This window comes from Lepisma saccharinum, chromosome 11 (assembly GCF_977018435.1).
Source record: "Lepisma saccharinum chromosome 11, izLepSacc3.1, whole genome shotgun sequence".
Taxonomy (NCBI): domain Eukaryota; kingdom Metazoa; phylum Arthropoda; class Insecta; order Zygentoma; family Lepismatidae; genus Lepisma; species Lepisma saccharinum.
In genome coordinates, this window is record NC_139239.1 from 67,404,269 (window position 1) to 67,422,698 (window position 18,430).

At 37.1% G+C, this 18,430-nt stretch overlaps 2 protein-coding genes across 3 annotated transcripts in view; one reads left to right on the plus strand and one right to left on the minus strand.

Moving 5' to 3' along the window:
* LOC145994883 (exportin-4-like) overlaps positions 1 to 2,858 on the minus strand; it is a 95,215-nt gene extending 92,357 nt beyond the window's left edge. Inside the window, exon 1 of the mRNA XM_083131332.1 lies at positions 2,546 to 2,858. Coding sequence (XP_082987458.1) covers positions 2,546 to 2,623 — 78 coding nt within the window. The 5' untranslated portion in view covers positions 2,624 to 2,858. The remainder of the gene's footprint in view (positions 1 to 2,545) is intronic.
* Positions 2,859 to 3,073: 215 nt separating this feature from the next.
* kar (monocarboxylate transporter 10-like protein kar) overlaps positions 3,074 to 18,430 on the plus strand; it is a 37,051-nt gene continuing 21,694 nt past the window's right edge. The window contains exons 1-4 of one of the 2 annotated variants that reach the window (XM_083131333.1): positions 3,076 to 3,350; positions 3,836 to 4,166; positions 9,336 to 9,487; positions 14,971 to 15,435. In XM_083131333.1, the coding sequence (XP_082987459.1) occupies positions 3,348 to 3,350; positions 3,836 to 4,166; positions 9,336 to 9,487; positions 14,971 to 15,435 (951 nt within the window). In that variant the 5' untranslated portion in view covers positions 3,076 to 3,347. Of the gene's footprint in view, positions 3,351 to 3,835; positions 4,167 to 9,335; positions 9,488 to 14,970; positions 15,436 to 18,430 lie in introns of both variants that reach the window. The other variant, XM_083131334.1, reaches the window with a different exon arrangement.

Consider the following 18,430-nt stretch of genomic DNA (forward strand, 5'->3'; position numbering starts at 1 on the left):
TGCCATCTCGGAGTACTTTCGCCGCTTTCTATTAGTAAAAACAGCTTGTATGCACACACACTAAAATAGCAAAAAAAAAAATTCGGAAATTGCTATCAACACCAAACCTAACGACGTAAAATTATAGCTGCTGTTCTTGAATGTCATGTTTGGGTGGTATATATTCACTTGTACTAAGCTTTTGGGCTGTACTGCTTCATGGGAAGGTAACACGCTAAGGTAACAAATGTACTTTATTTCACAATAATACATTTCCACAAGCCAAAAACGTTCACAAACAACATAATCTTCATAAACCCTGCAAAATATTCAACTTTGTCTAGGGGGTACAGAGGATCAAGGGTACCGTATCAAGCCAGAAGCTCTCCTGCAAGCAACAATTTTGAGCAATGCGGTCGGTACCACTTTCCTGGTAGTTCCAGAGCTTTTCAGAATGTAGCAGACATACATGTGTATTTTACTACGGTACTACTTTACTATACCAGAGACACCTATCAATGATTTATTTCGCAATTTTTTACATTGCTAATGTACTATTCTGCATTGCGGAACATTTCTTTAGGTGAAATAATGAATTTCTAACGAAAATAATGTATATTTCTTACATTAACGAGTACTTACTGTTGTTCGTTATTTCCCACAAACCATCCACGGGTAGCCCCAAAAACCATTGACGTTAGCCCAAAAATTCATGATAGCCCCACGAACCATCACGGGGACGAGGTATGCCTACTAGGTTAGGTTAGGTTCCATCAGCACTCCTTTCGTTCAACTTAGCATATACGGACAACATCGGCTGTTAGCAGCAGCAGTAGCGCGTATTGTGCTCTCCTGCAGAAAGCAAATTCCGGCAGCAGCAATAGAACGTCGGAAATAGATTTTCGTAGAAAACCACATGCATTTGGATTAAAATGGATCAAAACTACATTCCCGAACATCAACTACGCTACAAAAAATGATTTGCGGAAGTACTTTCTCCTGTAAATTTGAAGAAATCCGTATCTGGTATAGTAAAGTGTTACCGTCAACTTTATGCATATGTAGGCTTATCGGGACTGGATCCGCAGCTTAAAGTGGGATCCGAACTATATGTGCTTTCAGCGGGTATCGAACGCAGGATCCTTTGATTACAGGCAAATTACGTGAACACTAGACTATCGGGAAGGGTCCCAGGAGGGAGGAACAAGTCTCTTTTATTGTCTTCTTATAATGAAGCTGGTCTTTTTTACCTTATGAAAACTGTGGGAATCGGGCGATATAGTTTCACCGCACATTCGTACATGCCAATGTACTGCGTATATTGCATTCAAATATAGTTTTCCTTCATTAACAGTTTCATGCATCGGAGACACATTTAAATCGGATATTTTGTCTTTCTCGTGGTTTGTACTTACCAATTATGTATTGCGGAACATAGTGGAAGGTGCCAATATGCTTTTTGCACGAAAACAAACACTTTTTCTCCTAAAATAAACCATTTTCCTTAATGCTACGGAAAGCACGTCACGGTGCGATATCGCTTGCTTTGCGAATTGTAACGCTTCTTTTGTTTTCGAATATCAAAGTTTCCAACTCTACTGTGCATGAAAGTTGTAAAAAACCGGGGATCACGTCTGGAAATTGTAAATTTCGATGAAACATTGTTCGTTAGCCCCAAAAACCATCCACTGGTAGCCCCACAAACCATTGACGTTAGCCCCAAAAACCATCCACGGGTAGCCCCACAAACCATTGACGTTAGCCCCAAAAACCATCCACGGGTAGCCCCACGAACCATTCACACGAGGTTAGGTTAGGCCTGTTAGGTTAGGTTCCATTAGCACCCATTTCACCCCTAAACCATTTTCCTTTCTCGACAAAAAACCGCCCGTTTCTCGAAGAAAAAAAAACTCGCGTTTCTCGAAAAAAATCGCGCGTTTGGAAACCCTGATTCCACTAGCGAGATCGCGTGACTTCCGACGCTAGAGCCATCTGCAGGTACATCTTGGAAACAACGGCACGATGTTGTCGATTTTCACAAAATGCGCAATATTATTACATGAAAAGTGATTATTTATTGTTCTGCTGCATTGTAGAATGAAGTTTTAGGAAGAATATATATCGACGGAGGTTATAAACCTTGGAGAAACTCATTTCCGTAAGTAGTTTCTTGTGTAAAATTGAAGAAATGTGTCTCCGATGCATGAAACTGTTACCTTTTCCTTCTTATTCGGACCATGCTTTGGTGTTGCAATAAGCGTATGTTCAACTCTCCATGCTACTCAAGTGCAAGGGATATAGATATGGAATCTTGGATTAAGTAAATGTGTTGTTGTTATACAAATAGCAATTCACATTATACTTATACCGAACACAAATCTGGTATGTTGTTCTCTGAATACAAAAAGTTGATAAAACTAGGCATTAAAGAAGGTAGGAAAAGTACAAAGGCATATTTCATGGAACATCAGTAATTGATAAAATATTTTCTGAGTTTCCAATTTTACAAAAAATCATTCCGTAACATGACTAAAACTCAAAACATGCGTATTGCAAAAATACGCACCAACAATATTCTCGCAGCATTTTGCAACTCCTCAATCGCTTCATCTGCCATCATAGTTCTCACGAGTCGATTCAACATCGACTGTCATGGTCATAATGTCGAATATGGTCGAATCGGAATCGGACGTCGAGACAAACCAACTGATCGCACGATACTCAAGCAACATGAGAAATTCAATTCATTGAACCCAGACTTTGGATTTTCAAGGAAGGAAAACCACACGCTGATTTTTGTCCAATCGTACGTACACGGGACTCTGTGACGAGACCTTTTGCTATCAAGATTCTCTCTTCGCTCGCACCTCATGGGAGAGGCAGGGGATCGAAGCGGAGACCCATTCGCTTGCTATGCGGTGGCTGGCAACCATTTAGTCTTCGTCGTAATTGACCTTGTTGAGGGTGCCACCTATTTCGAAAACGACTCGAAAAAAAAATGGCAGAATACCACGAGAATATGCTCTCACCACACCAACCGAAAACTGGACAAAGCCGATTGGTTCAGCGATTCTGTTCATGTGACCCTCTCTGGCTTTCGACGGAAAAGACGCTCGGAATCCCGAAAAGCGAAATCATTTCTCGAAGTCGCGATTGGGATGGGAAATTTCTTTCCCGCCGGTACCGACATTTCGGGATCCCGCACACTCGAATGCTTCGTTCAGGTTGGATAAGATATTTTTTTTAAAATATCGTACCCCAGCACACACACCATCTCTCAACGCTATCAGCTGTTCTTGTACCGTCTGGTCTGTCCACTAGTCTACCAGTAATAAATCGACTAGGAAGAAACACAAGCACGTTGTAAAATGGTAAGATTATTTTAGACATTAAACGCATAGTATAATTAATAGCATCAGCTTCTTTATCTTGAGAATCACATTCTGACCTCTTTAAAATAGCTGTTGTAAGACCTGCTCATGATAAAAGTGTAGGTTGAGCAGACGCAAGTCAGTTTGTATTGAGGAAGGCACAACGTAAGACGAACCAATTGTATTTGACATATTTTGTAACTTTTTAATAGTGACACGATTTTTGTGGGTTGTTTTATGAGAAAGAATGCATGGAAGATTTATAGGAAGCTATTATGGAGGTGTTTTATTTAAGAGTTTCACATTATTCCGTGTTTGTTACGTTTGACAATTTTAACAGATGTGGTCAACTAAGTGAACCTGAAAGAGATTTCTTTTGTTGTTGTTGTGTGTTCTGATGTGTTATCTGTGTATTGTGCTTACTTACTAAATCCGTTTTTTAGTGAAACACAAACTAATGTTTCTTCTTGCTTTTCATTTTGCAGGGGGATAAAAAGCACAGTGATGAACAGTGTAACAACAACAGGTTGGACAGTGGTACATACACTGGTGTAAATGCAGGTCAAGTTAATTCCATCAAAGATGCAATGGATGAAGAGGGAGATCCAACAGTACGACTTGTAGAAAGCATAGAACCTGATGGAAATGAGCAATTTACCCCTCCAGATGGGGGTGCACGAGCATGGCTAGTCATGATAGGAAGTTTCTTGTGCAACGGTATCCTCTTTGGCGTTATTAATACATATGGTGTCATATTTCCATATCTCCTAAATGTACTGCAACAAGAAGGAGTCAAAGATGCATCTGCAAAAGCATGTAAGCAATGTCATATGTCAGAACCTAGTCATATCACTAGTTATATATTTTTTCTCTTTTTTCCTTTGTAGTACTGGTAAATTTCTCGTAAGGGACAGACGGATTTCATCAAATTTACAGGAGAAATTACTTACTGAATGCAGTTTCTTTATACTTCTGGAAGTTCGGGGAAGTATTTTTTCGCATCGTTCATTGAATTTTGCCGGTAAATCATCTATTTTTCGATATAAATGTGTGACCGATGTACGAAAGCTCTTGCATCCATTTCCTTCCAGGTGGATGGAGCCTGTGTGTGATGACGTAATCCCGGTCAGTGTTTCCAAACATGTGTTTTCGTAACTGAAGAAGGTACGTTTTCGCAAATGGTTTTGTAGGACTATGTGTCAATGGTTCGTGGGGCTATGCGAGAATGGTGTGTGGGTCTACGCATATTTTTTTTTAAACCAATTTTTAACTATTGTAACCTATACGTGACCCTACCTAACCTCACCTTTCCGGAAATGGTTCGTGGGGCTATGTATGAATGGTTTGTGGGGCTACATAGGTATTTTTTGGTGCAGTGGGGGTGGAAGCACTGCATGCCGAGTACGGTAGTGAAACTGTGACCGCCATTTTCTGTGTTACCGAAGGCAAAAAGAAACGAAGAAAACTTACTCGCTATGTCGCAAATAGAGCTTATTTCCGTGAAATAAGCGAAATGCCACCTTCAGCAATGTTTCTCAATGCAGAATACGTAAGTACAAATATTCAAATTAAATGAACTAGCAAATTTCAGCCGTCTGTCCCTTACGAGAAATTTACCATAGTACTTAACCGAATCATGTGTAAAATGTAGCTTGTTGCATAGATGTGGCTTCTTGCAACTTACTTCTAATGCTTATTTCAGTGTCAGTGTGAAAACAGGTTAAAGTTACAGTGGTGTAAGTCACATTATCTTTATTTTCCAGAAAATAACAAAACTCAAAAGATACTGTAATAAATTCGGGAACAAAAATGTTGTAATTTTATCATTTTAGGGGTGTCACCTGGATCCAAATTTAGCATAGAGGCTTGAATTGAATGGAATTCGTGCAATGGTTGCAATGTTACTGCTGATGAAAATGACTTACACCAGTGTATTTGTCAACAAAATGGATATAAAATGAACTTGAGAACCTCAAACAAAGAATTTATTTTTTTAAAAAATAAGTAATTGTTATTACAAATGGAAAAAATCAAAGACTGAATAAATATTCATTCATAATTTTCTTCTGGCTCTGGATTCACAGTTTCACAATTTCCAGTGGACCAAGATTGTCAGGTGTTGGATGTCTTCCCACATTCAAGAGTCGTTCGAAGGGAAAGTAAAAAAATCATGTTTCACTGGTGGAATGTGTTCCAGAAGGTCTACCATGTCCTTCTTCTTAGCTTCTGTGACCGGTCTTCCTCGTGAATACAGAACATCTTGATGAACGTTCACTAGACATGATGGTCTACCAGCCCTTGCTGGTCGTAGATTAAACACAGAAAAAGCATCTCTGCATTCAGTGTTTCTTTATACAGAAGAGTGTAAGGACGATCTTTCAAAATCCTAATCCATTGGATCTTCAACCAGTTAACGGGGCAATTGTTCTCGTTTTGCTTTCTACGTGTGATACAGTGTTCCAAGTTAGCAACAGATTTGAAGTCGTCACGTCCCATTTTGGTCAACATGTATCTACTTTTTCTTCTGCATTTCAGAATAATACTGTACCAGTCATCAGGAGTATAAATCAGTCTATTCTTTGCGTATAATTCAATCTATCCAAAATCTGTGTCGTTTGGAAGGTAAGAGTTGCCACTTACCATAAACTTACGATCAAAGATTACCATTGCATTATCATCATCTTCCGAAACAATAAACAACTATGTTATTTATACACATACTACCTTACCACACTTACTATGTATACACACTTTTAACTACTTACCTTTTCAACACTATTTTTTTTATAACACACAGATATCTGTCAAACATTAGTATGGAGGAAAGTTATCTTCTTTTTTCTGGTGAACTCTCTACCGACTCAGGCTTCCATTCATCACTGGTCTCAATATCGTCTAATGGATCTTGAATATTTTCTTCAGAATTCATTGTTTTGTATAGCAGTCCCACGCAGAAGTGTGGAGTCATTCGGCACTCTGGAAGCGTTTACAGACACAGTGGTGTAAGTCTGACTTACACCACTGTGCTGATCAACGCAACAGCGGTTTCCTTTATCACTAGAACTTCCACTGCCATCTGTTGCCAGTTGAATGAAGATCTGACTTCCTTCACGTGTTTTGTTAACAGATTGACTTATCTAGATCTGGTTTTTGTGTGCAAGTCATTTTTTTTTTTAAAAAAAAGTGACTTACACCACTGTAACTTTAACCCATCCATTTATGAATGGAAAGAGGTATTCACACCATATTTGTTATGTAAATTTGAAAACCCCTTGCTGCCATCTACAGTGGAAACTTTGACACTAGGCACTCGTGGCTTCTGGTTTGCATCATTTACCATATTGCTGGTATATCACAAATAATTTACAGCCAACATGGTGACTAGCATTGAGCTCACCTCCTAAGGATCTGGATTTTAGTCTCATTAAGTTAATGAGTGTTTTAATTATGTTTGCCCTTGCATCTAATTGTCATTCCCATCTTCATTGTTATGATTAAATGAAGTAAGTAGAAAGATGATGTTCGCTTTCAAAAACTGGCTGGTTGTTCCCGAGACCAGTAAGATGTGACTCTAAGATTCTCATCATTTGTACAGAACAACTCTTGCCATTTCATTTTTTTCTTTTTTTTTTTCTATACATGTGTATGTAGGTGTGACATATTTGAATTTTGATGAAGTACAAGTATTGTAGGTATGTCAATTTCTTTTTAAGAAATAGATTTTAATTTAAAAGTAGCTTCGTTACAGTTACATCTACATTTACCAAAAATAGCTCGCTACACTACTACTGTACGCTACTCGCTACTTTGCTACTTTTGTATGAAAAACCTTAAAACAATCCTATGGATATTCAAAAGAAGCCCTTAGCGCTTGTACTTACTGGGCAATAGGTTCTATTATTTATAGAGGCACATATTTTTTGTAAATAAAAAAGCAAAGTTCCGGTACAAAAACAGAGTCAATTTCGGGTTCAAAAGCGGTAAATAAAATAAAATTTCGCTGTTATAGCGGTGAAAAAGCAGTATATGAAATGATATTTTGGTTTTAAAAATGGGAATATAATCCCAAATTTGATTTAAAAACTGCACTTACTACACCAAATAAGCATACCCTTTGTAATAGCATATTTATGTAGTAGCCAGAGTATTAAGTTTATTTCTGTATAAAGTGGTCTATTTTTCTTCCCAAATATTTACAGCAGAATTAATCAATTTCCTGTGAATTGCATAACTCACAGGGTAATTCTGAATTCAGAAAGTGTCGCATCTGTAAATAAACTCTAAATTTCGTGCTTAGGAGTCTATTTTGCAGTTCATTTCATGCGATATATTTTGACAGCAGTGTTAACATCTGTGACTATATATATATATATATATATATATATATATATATATTATTAGGAATAATTGTTTCGTTATTAAATAGACTAGCACGAAGGCATTATTTTGAAAGGAAAATATCAATGGCAACCATGGCAGAAATGAGAACGTTAAAGATGAATGTATTTATAGGGCCTCCCCAATGGCAAAGTGGTAACGCCGTCATCTTGTAATCTCTGGTTTGACACCCAGTTGAGGCATATAGTGGCTCGGATCCCACTTTAAACTGCAGGTCCAGTTCAGTTTGCTTCTCTGTGCATAAAGTGTACTTAAAAACTAAAAGACTGTGGGATGAAGGAATGTATGTTTCATGAGTTTCCTCATGACACAGTCAAAAGTTTGTTATGTCCTTTTTATGCTCAGCTAGGTTAATCGATACTTCACCTACAGTTTAAAGTGTAATCCGAACCACTATGCAATATGCCTCCACTCTGGATTGAACCTAGAACGCAGCTGATGCAAGCCCAACAAGCAATTTCAAGGAGCAACTTAACCTAATGTTGAGGGTGTCTTCCATGTAGTACACCCTGCCCTAGACTGTATTAAGCAGAAACAGACTATCGAGGCCCTGCCGTCTGGACTCACGGCCAGTATTATCAACAGTTGAGCTCATATCTCAGAATCCCAGGTTTGCAGATACTTCGATACAAGGCCCGATGCAGTGAGGCCATTTTTATGGATGTATAGAAATACACACAGAGTGAGCGCCGTAGTTTAGGGACCTCTGGGTGATAAACTGCGGGGACAAGTTAGCGCTATGGTAAATAGTGCGCTCGTAGAGTGGAGTCTTTATAAGCAATTCTCTGTGTTATGGGACAAAAGACAACCGGGAGCAGTTGATATTGGATTTGTTATGGAAAGATGTATATACAGCGAAGGGTAGAAGTGTAAATAAATGTTGTACATAAACAGAGAACTACGTAAGACGTCATTTCTTGTCAACAGGAGTCACTTCTTAGTGCACACTTCCACCGAGGAAGCTTCAGATGGTAAATAAATGTGCAACACTACAAATGTGAAAAATATAAATGAATGTTATATTTCGAGAGTAAGTGATGATATATTTGGATTGTAATGAGTATATTTTGATGGCATTCTTGTGAATGATGAGACATTTTGAAAATACATGCCACTATGTGTTTTCTGTAAGATTCTATTTCACTTTTGAATATATTTTTATACAACAATTTTATCATATATACAGTGCTGTCTGCAGATGAAAATTTATTTAAATTTAATTTTGTGTTAACTTATGCAGTAACGTGGAATGGAAGATGTTGATAATAGTGGTGAATTTAATTTTTAACTAATTATGTTTTAAGTGGAATATAATACACTTCTTCGCATCTATATTTCTAAATTTAAATAGGTGATGGGAACTAACAAATATAAGGAGGTGGTGTATAAGTTATTTGGAGAGCATTTGCAGGAGATGTTTTTTTAATAATTTGTTTTTTTTTTCTTTTTTTCAAAATTAACAAAGTAAAATGCACAGAACTTCTACTTTGTGTAGTGCTATAGAATTTCTTTTTCACTAGTGATCTCTTGAAGAACTTATCTATTTTCAGAGCACGTTTCTTTACACAGTTAACTCTCTTCTTTTAGCATTGGTAGGTGCACTCACCATAGGCACAACATTTTTCTTCTCATCGGTGGCAGGTATATTGACTGATAAGTTTGGAATTCGTCGAACAACATTTGCAGGGGGAGCCATAGCAGCAGGTGGAATGCTAATTTCGTCTTTTGTTGCAAACAATGTAAGTATACTGGAAAACGAAAGATTATAACTTACATTCTTGCACAATGAAATCAAATGTGATTTTCTAATTCGAGGCTAGATGCTATCGTGTGTGTAAGAAAATTACACTCTTACCTTAAAGGTATTAGAAAGGCTAAAAACTGTCAGCTTTATACGAATATAATTTGTAAAACAAGTTACATGGGTATCTAGTTTGAATAATCAAATTTAATGGAATATACAGGGTGAGTCCGAAATATGGCTATACGTTTGATATATATGCATATCATTGTTTTTAATATTGTGAATGTAATGTACTTTTTTTTTATTTCTTATTACATATGTGCATCATGTAAAAATCTTTTGTTCTTATACTGTAATTGCTTGTATAACATACCTTGTATTTTCATGTATCTGATAAAATCCATACCCATGAATAAATGGGTCAACGGATGAATGATGATTATGATTAAGTAAATGTAGTGTGATACTGTACAATGTAGAGGGAAATGGTGAATGGTATATTAAACTTGAAACTTCATTGTTTCATTTCAGATAAGTGTCAGGTGCCTGAGCTATCATCATTAGCCCAGATGGCGCAACATGTAGCAGCAAGTTACTGTTGCAGCGTGGGCAATTACATACTGGAATGATCGTAAGAATGCCAAGACGTGATTTTAACGTAACATTGTTGCCATCGACTGTGGGAAAGTGGAGAAAACAACTGTTTGCATGAAATTGGTGTGCACATGGCTCTCGGGATCATTCTGGCATGCAATTACCCATGCTGCAAATGTAACTTACAGCTGCATGTTTTGCTCCATCTTGGCTAATGATGTAAGCTCGGCCATGTGACACTTATCTCAAATAAAACAATGAAGTTTCAAATTTAATCTACCATTCACCATTTCCCTCTACATTGTACAATATCACACTACATTTACTTCAAACATGTAGCCATATTTCTGACTCACCCTGTAGGATAGAAGGACTAATAAACTAAATATCATGGTGCAGCAGGTCATGTGAGTGTCAAGGCCTAACAAGCAGTTTTCAGTTGATGGCATGTGGACAGTACATAGTCCCATAGGCACTGTTTTTTTAGACTGGAATCCATAAGTATTGCTTGTGAGGCTGGCGAGACACTGACGTGGAGAGTGAACCCAGGGTTGACTCACTATTAGAGTTCATTTTTCTGTGCTTTTTTTTTCACAATCGATTTCACGTCCTGTCTGATAGCTTTGTCAGGCATGTACTGCTTGCTTGGATGACATGGTTCTTTTTTCCCCTGCTCATATCTGTGGTGGTGCCAGGCCCGTAGCTAGAACTGATCTCCAGGGTGGGGGGGGGGCTTTGTAAACCAAGTCCATTTTTCAAAAGTTTAACAGTATTAAATTAAGGTAAGGTAAATTGTGTGTGTCGGGGGTCATTAAGTTAATGTAAAATATAAAATTTAGTAATATCATACAAATACTACAGTTTTTTTTCTATATCTTCTAAAACATCTCTTGAAGTGCTAATGACTGATTTAATACACACTCCATACAGACATTTATATCATACATATTAAAATGTACAATATTCACTTCAATCATGGTGCCTACTGTACATTCCACCCCCGGCCGAAGCAATAAAACTCCCCTTCGTTCCCAAAACTTGGGATCTGTTGACATTTGATGCATATGAGGAAGGAATGTGGATGATGACATCAAACGAGATGCTGCAACAGGGGCAGGGAAGGTACAGATAAAGAACTTTCTAAAGTCTAGAGAATCTTCTAAACACTTGCCGCTGCTTAGACTTCTGCTTTTAAACAACATGAACGAACAAAGTTGTGAACAATATAATATATTCTGTCTACATTTTCACTCTTCACCTCAAACAAATTAGAATACAAAATATTTTACCTAATGTCAAGGGGGCTGGCAGCAATGCCAGGGTGGGGGGCAGCTGGCGACTCTGCCAGGGGTGCTGAGCACCTTCCTGGCTACGGGCCTGGGTGGCGCTAGCTGACATGGGTCCTGTGAGCATGTTAGTTTTCTCTTCGGCCACATATTGAGATTTGGGCACCCGGACTCATTCTGCATCTGTGCTTTCACTCGCATGTGTGGGTGAATGTTTTTTATTTATTTATTTATTTATTGAGAAAATTTCAGATACAGCACAGGTGGCCATTTTACACTGAAATTGTCAACAATGAGAAAGCAATAATTATAATAAGCATAAAAATAAAAAAAATTACACCAGTCGTTTACAGTTTTTTCATTTTTTTTATTTGGTGACAGGCTAATCAGGAACTACAGGAGAATTACAGTGCTTATTTTCCATGTAGGTTCCAGAGGACTGTTCAAGAACAAGACACAGCACATATCATAAATATATTAAGGTCAGAATCCTTACACTGTAAACTATTTGTCTATAATACAGGCATGAACACTAATGCAATTATCAGACTGGGACGCAGGCTTTTGTAGACCATTGTTGGTGGAATTGGCCACGCGATTCATTGTCAGGAGTACGTGACATTATATGATAGGTCCAGAAGCTAGATGAGCGATCACATTCCATGTATACCAAACTGTTTCTATTATGCGGCTATCTATAATCTGGGATATCAGTACGTCTACCAGCTGAATAGAGCTGCGGTGGTCTAGTTGGTAGGGCATCGGACTTCCACGTGGGAGACCCGGGATGGGTTCGATTCCCACGGTGGGTGATCTAAGGTTGGAATTTTTCCAGTCTTGTTCCCGTATGAAGAGTCTCTGGTGTATATCAATGGGTATCGGGAGGGGGCAGGGGTTATAGGCAGCCAGAACATGGTGGTGATCACATCACATCCAAAATGACAGAGATCGAGAGTATGTGGGGCCCTATCTCCGCATCCCATAAATGTGCCTTCATGGCATGGTACGTAGAACTTTGCCTTACCACTTGTACATTCCCGGACACTTCTGGGTTGTAATGAATCCGTCGACTATCAATAGGATCACTCCAACCCAGAAGTGTCCGTGACCGTACATGTTATGATCACATTCTCACAGCAGATGGTAAGAAATATTAATTTTAGTGCATTACACAGTACTTTGCAAGCTATTGTTAAATATATTTCATCTAAAATGTTTTCGTAATTATGCCTCTCTGTGTTGAGACATGACAGCAATTTCCTCCAGGTAGACCACTACCAAGTACAGTATTTCCAACTTCATAAAAGTTTCTCTGTTTCCAATTTCAACGTAGACAATCCAAATATTCTCCAACTCAGTGTGTTTTTTCTATTAATATGTTCTAATCATGTTCCTGACTTTGTGTCATAAGCAAGAGTGTAAATATTTTACCATTGTGTTTTTCTCTGTAAACGGACCTGTTGTAATGTTGGTTACACTCTGCTGATGCTCAAGAACTATGTTGCCACATTTTTGGATTTAGAAATATTTCAGATAATTTTCAAAGAAGTGTTCATTATTTGGTATTTAAAGTGTGAATGACATATGTGGTTTCTGCTCACAAGGTCAATGTTTGGCATGTGGAAAATTAAAATATTGGACCAAACATTGCTATGCTATCTTGTGCTTTTTTTTCTAGATGACGTAAATGTAATATTTGAAAAATACCATATTTTATATTTACATTCTGCTGATGGTATTAGCCATTTCAATACTTATGCTGGCAAGTGTGTTGCATTTTTATTGTGGTTTGCCCAGGACTTTGCACTGGATGTCTTGGGATCATTCTGGGTTGAGTTTATAACGAGCCAGCTAATGATGAATTAGTGAGATTGCGGGAAAACTGTTGGTTGGAATGGTGTGTCAGTTTCCAGCAGTGTTGGCACAGATTGCTAGGTTCCTGGTTAAATCATGCATTTTTGTTGCGGAGTTATTTCACTTTATCCATCTTGTGATTGAGACTTCAAGCTTATCAGCTTAAGACAACACATTTTCCTATTACTGCCTTTATATTATACAAGGTGTCCGATAAGTCTGGAACCATACAAGAAGAACAAAACAAGTTAATGTTAGGAACTTATTAGCGTACAACACAGTTAAAGAATGTGTTCAAAGTCCCCACCAGCAAAATAACTTGTATTCGCTCCTCCTTAGTCAGTGCCATAGTTTACCTGTAACAGAAAAAGGGTAATATGAAATATACTTATGGTTCCAGACTTATGAGACACCCAGTATATTAATACATCTACGAGAGTCTGTGAGTGAGTGTGAGAGAGAGATACTGAGAGTTAAATGTTATAGGAACGGATTTATATGTAAATACATATTTATTTAAAGCTGAAATCTGTTATATTTTATATTATCTTTGCGCATCATGGTATGCAGACTAGAAAAATTCAGTTTTTATTTTCCATATTTGTCACATATTAGGTTTTGGCCGATATTTTAGTTATTTTTATATATTATTTCCATATTTCAAAACATTTCTCAACATATATTCCATATTTGCGCAATAACTATATGTGACCGAAAGAGTTGGGTGAATTTCTTGCGAAAAACTGACAAAGTCCGAAGCTACGTTAAACAAACGAAAGTTTACGACCTTTTTTGTACTCTCCAATTGCGTTAATTACAAGTTTTCTGTCATCCGAACAATATATATATATATTTTTTTCAGTTTTACACCTCCAAATGGTTTGCTTTTGCTATTGTAAAACACTTGAAATTCCTGTTTATTTACAACTGTTGTCAACAATAGAGAATGCTGTTCAAGCATCCACTCCTGGTTTTTACAAAAAATATTTTGGCAACGTCTGAAGAGAGTGCCAAGTCGAGCAGCCCATTGCTAATCCCACCCTTGCTACTAGTTGCTAGCCAGACAGCAGCTCCAAAAGTTTTGTGGCACACGTATGGGGTTCGCTTCTGGTTTCTCTCCAACACGGTCACGGTAATAGTTACAATGCCGAGAAAAGATCAATCAATTGTTTTAAATCTCAAGAGTTACATATTGTCTTATATTATTAAAAAGGTAACTTTTTACAATTTTAATGCCATATTTAACTCCATATTTTGGAGAAAATAACTAAATATATATTTACATATTTAGCACATTTTTACTACATATAAATTCGTTCCCTGGTTATAAGTGTGTGTGTGTTACTGTTGTCACTACAGGTGACATAGGGAACATATTTCCATTAATCTTAAATCACTTCTGGGTACTGTTTTACAATATCTTTATTTGATTATCAGTTGCTTTATTGTTAAAAGGTTGAAATAATATGTAATAAATGTAGTTGAAATGCTTAATTTATGGTAAGCTAGACATAGGTGCTTACAGTAGAAACTGCATTCTAATTGGTTTGGGCATAGAATTGTTTTCTTTTATTCATATTTTTTATCATAAGATTAAATTTCCTTTAATTATGTAATTTTGTTCTTTGTGTATATGACACTCAGCTGTTGTAATAGCTACAACTATAGTGCAAAAATATTGGCACTTCAGAAACAAATCCTATTGTCTTTCTTCATGTATATTCTTTTTTCACTCTTTTCACAGGTAGAAGCATTGTACGTTACGTATGGTCTAATTTTCGGAATTGGTGCATCACTAGCATATACACCTTCATTAGTCATTTTGGGCCATTATTTCAAACGTTACTTAGGTGTGGTGAATGGATTTGTGACTGCAGGAAGTTCTGTTTTTACGATAGTAATGCCTTACATTTTAGATGGACTTTTGAGGGTGCTAGGTTTTGTACAGTGTCTGAGGTTTATGGCATGTTTGATGGCTGTTATAATGGGATGTGCTTTGTTGTTTAAACCTCTAGTGCCTCCAGCAAAACCACGTTCACACCCAGTGTCTAATAAGAAGTGCTCAAATAGTGTAAATTGCCGCGGCAAGTGTTACTGGTTCCTTAGTCAAATTATCAACTTCGAGATATGGAAGAAGAAGAAGTACGTGATATGGACATTTGCTATTCCATCTGCTTTGTTTGGTTACTTTGTGCCCTACGTTCATATTGTAAGTATATGTTTTAATTAATTCTTAATAGTTAGTAGTATTTGGGTTATTTCTTCTTTCCTTTCCAATTTACATGGGAATTTCTTTATCTTGTGTTCTGATTTAAACTTCCTTACAGAAATGGCAGTGAGCAACCTAATTGTTTTATATGGTTGCTTTATTCACCCCAAATAGATAATTGTCCACTCACTAGAGCAAAAATATTTTCATTTTTCATAACCTATAAATGTCAATTATCAGCACGTGCCTTTAAATTTCTCATTGGTTATCTGGAACAACTCTTGGTATTTCATGTCTGTTTTTTTTTTCTGTTTTTATATACATATGGAGGAATGACATACTTGAATTTCAATACGAGTATTGTAGGTTTGTCGATAGCTGTTTTTTTTATTGTCGATAGCTGTTTTTTTTAATAACAATTTGAATTTAAAAGAGTTGGTCTTTCAAATATGAAGAAATATACGAAACCTATCGTAGAATGAAAATTGTTTTTCATAGAGGATTGATGTTTGACTTATTCTCATCAATAGCAAGAACTTTCACAGGAACTAAAATTTTGACAGGCCACCTTCATACAAATTCAATTAGATTTGATTGGACCATACTGACTTGTCACATAAAAAGTTTAAGTTGGGAGGAAAGTTAAAAATATATCACTTTTTACAAGAGCATAATATTTCCTTGAAAAAATACAAAAAAAAAAAACGACCAACTTCAACTCTTTATGATAAGAAGTTTCTCTTTAAGGATTTTTTGTACACTGTTGCACATGTGGTACTTGAAAACTTCCTATCTGGAAAGGGATTACAGCATAATAGTTTCCCCTTCTAATTATTATTGGATTATTAGCAATTGTTTGCAGTCATTTCGAGGGTATAGAAATGTGTGTTTTGCATGTTACTGGGTGTGTTGTGTGAGGGGGACATCTAGTACACAAGAAACTCTGATCTGGATATATGGAAATGGAACCAGAAACTCGGATCAGGATCCACTGGCTACTTCTTGCGTCGATCTATTATTATTAATAATAGTAGTACTTTATAATAATTATTATCCCTATTAATCAGTGTTATATCAATTGCCTGACATTATGAGTATCCCTTCATATTTTCCTCAAGTGAAAAAGGGCTTCCCTCCAATATTGATTGCCATTTTGTCTGTCATATGTGACCATAGCATATTGATTTACAGATTTACAATTTCAAATTTACTACAACACATGGTCCACCATTAGGCTGGTCATGACTGTTACTGGTAGCTAGTATAGTGGTCTGACAACTAATTTCAGTACTGGACAGAAGCAGTGCAATCTGTGTCAGTCAACACGGCACTTTTCTCCTGCATCTGTTGGTGCATGAGAGCAGCATGGAGAAATTGTCAAAGGCAGTGCTGGATGATGTGTTTTCTGTGAAAAGAGGGTGTAACCACTGCAGAGATTCACAGATGATCACAAATACATGCGGAAAAGCATAATTTCAGGGGCACGTTTGCCCGAAATGGACACAGTGAGTCCGGCCTCACGCAGTGATGCCAACGCTAGCATAATTGTGCTAAACGTAGTACAATTTGAACTTCATTGGCACCTAGCACCCTGTGTTTGGAATAATGGTAAAATATAGCATCATCTATAAACATGCGCCTCTGGGAGACAGATAAATTGAATTCAGGGGAATATATTTTGAAAAAATAAATTTAAATAAAATCACAAATCTTATTTGTTTCAATCAAAAGGTAGCATGCCAATCCAGCTACATCTCGTCCACCATCTTCTTTTCATATTTTCTTTATCTTTCCTTACTTAGCCCACGAGGAACATTTTATTGAAGGAATTTGCTAGAAAGTTGGGGTCACACACAAAACAAACCGCCGCCTTTTGTAGTCATCGAATTTTCTCAAACTTTTTCAAGCGTTATATTGAACCAATTATATTGGTTAAACCATTGTAAGTAATTTAATGGAGGAAATTACCAATATTGTTTAACTAATCAAAAATGCATGTTCACATCACAACTGCCCCCAAAATAGATGCATAAAATGAACTTAAGACCTAAGTCATCCAAGCACAATTTAGTTGCATTTACCAAAATTTAAAAATTTAATCAGCACACTTTTCGTGATTGGGAGGTTGGCAGCGCTGGACACATGGTACAAACTGGGCTTCACATCTGTTTCTTGTCCAGCGCAGGGTGTCCAACGAAAGGAAAGGGAAGGTGAGAGTAGAATGGCAAAGACAACTTGTTCCGAGGGCAAAAAAATGTTTCTATCCCAGTGTTCTGCGTTTTCGTTAGTTTCTCGATTTACTCCTGTCGCGTTGTTGTTTTTTGTTATATTTTCTTTTTTTTTTTCTTTTCGCTCCTTTATTTTTTATTGTTCTTTGATTGATTTTTTTACTTCGCTTTTTGTGCCACTTTTGGCTAATTTGCGAAGATGGAGAAGAGTGTTGGTATGATGAAATTGACCAGAAATACTTACGCGCAGGCCGACATTCGAACCCAGAACCCCCGGCATCATAGCACGATGTGCTAAGCACTCCACCAGGGGGGGGGTCGGATTTCATTGTTGCGAGCGTGAAGTGAGAAAGCGGAATTATGACTAGTATTACTCTGGAATGCTACAAAAACAAGCATAAAAGCCTATTACCTGGCATAGGAAGAAAGAAGGAGCATTGAGGACTGCCACTCAAATTACAGCTAAAGCATCAATTTACAGTAAAATGAAGAAATACGATTTACGAGTTAGTACACATCAAGCGTTACTATTCAGGTACGTTGATAGATGCAAGAATATGTTGTTACATTTTCAAAAATAACTTCAAAGGTTATATTTTTTTATATTTTAAAACATCGCACCCATAACAACACGAACTCACACGCCTGTGCCTACCCTTCCAGCAACACCATGCTTCGTCATTGGTGTTGAGTACCCCTTTATAGCCTCAGCTTTTAAGTAGTGTGTGGAGATTTTATCATCAGGGACAATAAAAAACTGTATAAGT